This window comes from Heterodontus francisci, chromosome 48, assembly GCF_036365525.1.
Source record: "Heterodontus francisci isolate sHetFra1 chromosome 48, sHetFra1.hap1, whole genome shotgun sequence".
In the NCBI taxonomy this organism is placed as follows: domain Eukaryota; kingdom Metazoa; phylum Chordata; class Chondrichthyes; order Heterodontiformes; family Heterodontidae; genus Heterodontus; species Heterodontus francisci.
In genome coordinates this window covers 13,962,358-13,968,468 of record NC_090418.1, presented here as the reverse complement: position 1 = coordinate 13,968,468, position 6,111 = coordinate 13,962,358, and the positions used below count along the sequence as shown (strand labels likewise).

Genomic DNA, 6,111 nt, shown 5'->3' with positions numbered 1-6,111 from the left:
GTGAGTGGCAGATTCGGAATCTCTTCTGAGACAATATCACCAGTTAGTAATTTACTAAATGTTATGGTCCTTGTTGAGATAAATACATATTCTGACCAGTATCATCAACTAGAGTCGATGCTTGAATGAAAAATCATTTTATTAAATATGCAGCCTGGAATAATGACCAAATTGTATTTTAAATTCTTCAAACAAAAGCAATACCGTGGAAGCTGGAAATGTGAAATAAAAGCAAAAATTCCTGGAACCAATCAGCAGGCCAGGAAGCATCTTTGGAAATTGTACTGTCGACGCTGAGTGTCTGATGGAAACTGGAATTAATACTCTTCTTTCAGGTCTCAAAATTCATTTGTGGTCCTTTTGGTTTAAGATCTTTATTAGCTGCTTCTCTCTAATAGTAGTGCATTTATTCGAGCTTATGTTTGATGACAATGGGCGAACCCGTGGTCTTCTTATAGTTTTGTTAAGAAAAGACGTCTGTGGGACTTGTGCGAGTGTATAAAGGTGTGGCTTTAACCCTGGTCGTCAGGGAAATATCTCATTGTAAATTCCACTGTTATTGTTAAAAATCATGAAATGCAAGTTGTTGACTTCATCTGTTTGTTCAGTGACTGTAAGTAAGCCCAGGCCGCATGGGACCCAATTATCTGACCTAATGGATTTTTTTTTCTCCTATAAAGAATGGAGATCTTCTCAATGTGCCAGTCGGAGAATTTCTTACAGCATCAACAACAATCACTGATTCATACCTAAAGGGACAATAATGTCTCTTCCTTTTCTGATAAGGCTCAAGATTCTGTGGGCACTTTATGACATAGAAAAGATTTATTACCCCATTTTGGCTACGATTGGTGTCCCGGGTAAGTTACTACCTGGGTCTGGTACATCAGTAACTGGAGATTAATGGTGTGTGGTATCTTAGTGTACACATCCAGCTCTATATTGTACTCCTTTGCATATGTTATAAAAATGACTACACGTCAAAATTACACCTGTAGATAAATGTGAAAGCTACTTTGCAGGCTGTAAATTGCTTTTGGATGACTGGTGTTTGCAGTAAGTATCTATAGAGGTGAGTTCCTCCTTCCTTCCTTTCTTTCTTTCTTTCTTTCTTTCATTTGTTCTTTCTTTCTTTCGTTCTTTCCTTCTTTCCTTCTTTCTTTATTTCTTTCTTTTTTCATTCTTTCCTTCTTACTTCCTTTTGGTCTTTCTTTCCTTCCTTCCTTCCTATCTTCCATCCTCCCTTATAACGGTTCCTTCATTATCTCCTTCCTTACTACCGTTCGTTCTTTCTTCTTTCTTTCCATCTATCGCTTTGTCCTCTTATCATTCTTTCCAGCTTTCTCATCATGCATATTTGATGATGACATGTGTTCCATGGCTGTGAACTGTCATTCACTGATATCTGCTCTCTGATTATTGTCGCCTTAGTTGTCTATATTAGATTTGTTTCAGGCAATCTGATTAATATCCCAATGTTCTTTCATGCTACAGCCATGTTTGTAGCTCACGATCTTAACTAAAAGTGCGCCTGTGTATGTAGATACTGAAGCCAAATGTCAGACGAGAAAATTGTTCTAATGCTTCACCCTGTTTCAAATTCAGCAGCTTGTAGTTAATAATTTCGTTGATCAAATCAGTGCTAACAGGTTAATGGAAAAACTATCGATGATTCAACCTGGTTCAGATATCTTGCTTTCGATGAATTCCTTACCATCATTCGTTTAGTTGTCTCTGGATATTTCCATGAGAATTCAATGTTTGCCTTACTGTTTATTATTATTCAGCTCACTTAATTATTTTATTTCTAAAGATCAATGTACATGTGATGCTGAGTATCTAATGACCAGGGAGCGAGGCATGCCTGTAACTTGGCTCATCCATTGATCGACCATAGGGATTCCAGGAACAGAGAATCAGCCTGGTCCTCGCTTTTAAAGTGCAAAACAAACAGGAATTTTCAATACTTAATATTATGGAACAGGAGCAAGTAAAATGGAACAATCACATTGCTTAGTTTAGAGATACAGCACTGAAACAGGCCCTTCGGCCCACCGAGTCTGTGCCAACTATCAACCACCCATGTAAACTATATCCTACATTCCGACCACAGTCCCACCTCACCCTACATTTCCCTACCACCTACCTATACTGGGGGTAATTTATAATGGCCAATTTACCTACCAGCCTGCAAGTCTTTTGGCAGGAAACCGGAGCACCCGGGGAAAACCCATGCAGATACTGGGAGAACATGCAAACTCCACACAGGCAGTACGCAGAATTGAACCCGGGTCGCTGGAGCTGTGAGGCTGCAGTGCTAACCACTGCACCACTGTGGGGCTGCAGATGCGAAGATTTCATTTGTGCCTTTGTAGAGATTGCTAAATGCCCTAAAAAATTGTCTGAGAACCGACAGTGAGTACTGTTCAGTAATGAACCGATTCAGTGAACACCATCGATTTTCAATTTTCCCTCACCCCCAGGCCTTGTTTTTCTCATCACCTCCCTATCCATGGCTATTAAGCTAAGTTACAGCTAGACATTTGAGAGTGATGGCAAAAATCACTTCTTCACAAAAACAGTAGTGGTAATCTGGAAATTTTCCCCCCATTGAGACGTGGTGAATTGAAAGTTTCAAAACTGAGTTTCGTAGTTTTTGCACAGGAAAGTCTATGGAGGAACCGAGGCATGTTGATGGAGTTCAGATGCAGATCAGTCGGGATCTAATTGATTGGTGCAACAGATCCAAGTGGCTGAATGATTTATTCCCCTTCTTGTTTTCCAATTTAAGTGTAGCTCCCATTTCCTGATTGTTTCCTTATTTTATTTAATCTAAATTCACTGCCGGTTTTAACCATGTTTCATTTGTTCCCGTTGTATCATTTATTTGCCGATTCATTACCGATAACTCTGATTACAAAATCTATGTACAGAATGTTCTGGCATAGGTAAGTATTTAGATTCCATCACTGGATGTAAAGCCAAGCTGCACATTGCTTGGTGAATTTCACATTATTGTGAAGAATGTTAATATACATAATTCACATCCTACTCTGTTATTTCACGGGAAACACATCAACCTTTCCTATTCTCCTCTTACTTGCAGTTAATGTGGTGACGATTGTGATCCTGTCTCGGGGAAAATGCGGTCTCTCCAAATGTGTCACCAGCTGTCTGGTTGCCATGGCAGCGGCGGACCTGTTGGTTATTATCTTCGATCTGATCCTAAGGCAGATTCCTATTGCTTATCGAGAACAAGCTGCCTTTATGTTGTACATTAGAGTTTGCAATATCCACGCCGTCCTGCTTTATGCCGCCACAGACTGTTCTGTCTGGTTTACCGTCACTTTCTCCTTTGATCGATTTGTAGCCATTTGTTGTCAGAAGCTGAAAACAAAATATTGCACCGAAAAGACAGCTGCTGTGGTTCTCGGAACAGTGACTGTGCTGAGCTGTTTGAAGAACATTTTCTGGTATTTTCTGTATACACATTTCTATTCGCTTTCTAACAGTCCTTGGTTTTGCCGTGTGATAATCGGAAAAACACGTTCGCTGGCCTGGACCTTCGTTGAATTCATGCATTACATTTTAACACCTTTTGTTCCATTTATTTTGATTCTACTATTTAATGCACTGACGGTCAGAAACATTATAGTGGCCAATAGAGCCCGCAGGCGGCTCCGAGGTCGGAGCAGTGGAGAGAGTCCCAGTGACCCAGAGATGGCAAACCGAAGAAAATCCATGCTTTTACTATTTGTCGTATCAACGAATTTCATCCTGTTATGGGTGGTGTTTATGGTGTGTTCTATCTTGAGACGATTGGATTACTTGTGGTATTCTGTTCTTCTGCCCACATTTGTTCAGGAAATAGGCTTCATGCTCCAGCTGTTGAGTTGCTGCACGAACACGTTTAATTATGCAGTGACCCAAAGCAAATTCAGACAGGAGTTGTGGAATGGAGTGAAATATCCTCTCACATTGATGGTCAAATTAATCCGATGAAAAGATCTCACATTTGAAAACGTTTTATTTCTGTGTTTGTTGCATCCTGTAGAATTCACCACCGGAATCTTTAATTCTTTGCTTTTTGTTTTCTGAAAAATCTCACAAATTGGTCCAATCATACAGGTAAGTTATTGTCACAGATCAGGAATAAAACGTCGTGAAAGACATGATAAGATCAGGGAAAAAAGTCAAGGCAGCAGGAAAGAAAGAACGTTGTTGATCTCTGCACCGTTAATGAGATCAACAGATTTTTTTAAATCCAATATTTCTGCATTACAGCACCAGCACTAGGCCCCATCCACAAACGCCACCCGTCGCTCCCACCCCTTTCCCCATCCCGCCTCCATTTGCTTTCTAAGTGTGTTCACTGCTTTTCAGGCAGATGTTGAAATGATTGCACAAAACATATTACATCATACTCAGTCTTCTGTATCTTTTACTTGCTCATGAGTAAAGTAGATTGTGAGCTGAGCTAAAAACGGTGCTTTGCGCGTTGATAATTATCTTCATCGTTCAAAAAATTGTTCGAGGGCGCATGGAAATCCGGGTCAGCTCAGAAGAGAATGTTACTGCTATGTTTCTGACATGAATACCCCTCACTGTCCGGTACTGGAACAACACACAACATTGGTCCCGAGTCCCGGTACAGTGAACCCGTGGAGGTTATTTTTTCTATTTGTTTATGAGATGCGGGCACCGCTGTCTGGAACAGCATTTCTTGCCCATCCTAAATTGCCCTTGAGAAGGTGGTGCTGATCCGCCTTCTTGAACAGCGATTGACTTTGTGGTAGCTTTATACAACTGAGTGGCTTGCTCGGCCATTTCATCCACAACCACATTGCTGTGGATCTGGAGTCCCATGTAAGCCAGATCAGATAAGGACAGCAGACTTCCTTCCCTAAAGGACTTCAATGAACCAGATTCGTTATTACAGCAAAGATTTTACAGCCATTTGACTGGCTTTCAGTTCCAGATTTATTAAATGAGCTTCAATTACATCATCTGCTGTGGTAGGATCTCAGCCTATGACCCCAACGAAACAGCCTTGGTTAGGAATCGAGTGACAATATCACCATGCCTCCGCCTCCCGCAGCTGCAAATTTCGCGCGATCCCTGTACAGCATACTCCAAGGCCCCTGTGAAACGAATGCATGGGTCAATGGGCAGGACACATCTGGGAATCAGTACACCACACTTTCTGATACCGGTGCAGCATATTCCATGTGCTGCTGTAGTCGACTCCCCGGTCACAGTATAGTGAACTAAATAAAGTAACGGGTAGCAGTAAGAAACAGCCTGGATATCTGTGCAGCACATGCCCAGGTATCAGCACAGCATATTCGCAGGTCCCCTTATAACATCCCAGTGCGCAACTGGTCAATGGGAGACCTTTCTGTGATTTTGGGAAATGCCGAGGTTGTTCGCTGGAGCCACATCTGTACAGCTCATCTTTTTCTTGTGGTCAATTTGTGCAACTTAGGTGCGATATACCCATCCAGGAAAGACCAGCGGATTTCCTTCCTGAAAGTGTAACAGTGAACCAAATGGGTTTCATGACAATCGATGACACTTTCAAGGCACCATTACTGTTATCATTAATTAATTGAATTTAAATTCCACCAGCTGCTGTGGGATGTGAAGCTATGTCCCCAGGGCATTAGCCGGGGTCTCAGGATTACTAGTGCAGTGACATCACAACTACGCCATGTCTTCCCATCTGTTGAAATAATTCAGGGCCTTTGTTCTAAAAGGGGGAGGACACCAGGATGAAATTGTAGAGAGAAGAAACAAGGTGAACAAAGCTTTTGGAGACGAGTAGCATTCGTGCAAAGAATAGTTCAGAATAGCAGGGATCAGAACGAGCATAAACGCAAGACCATCTAAAATGTGAAGTTCGTTAAATGGCATTCATGAGCTGAGGCACAATTCTCCACGTGGGGTTATGATAGAGTGGTAATAACAGAAGCAAAACGAAGTAGAGATTGGCAGCAATATTCCAAGATCCAAGATATTCAGGAAGGACAGGGAACGAGGAAAGGGCGGAATTTATCGCATAAGCTTATAAAACTGCTGAGCGATGATGCAGTTGAGGAGTCTGTTTACAAT

The 6,111-nt window shown here is 41.5% G+C and overlaps 1 protein-coding gene across 1 annotated transcript; it reads left to right on the top strand.

Annotated features, from left to right (window-relative positions):
* Positions 1–763: 763 nt before the first annotated feature.
* LOC137357476 (probable G-protein coupled receptor 139) lies at positions 764–4,002 on the top strand. Its single transcript, XM_068023821.1, has 2 exons — positions 764–860; positions 3,107–4,002. The coding sequence occupies exons 1-2, from the start codon at positions 764–766 to the stop codon at positions 4,000–4,002; spliced, it is 993 nt and encodes a 330-aa protein (XP_067879922.1).
* The last annotated feature ends 2,109 nt before the right edge of the window (positions 4,003–6,111 follow it).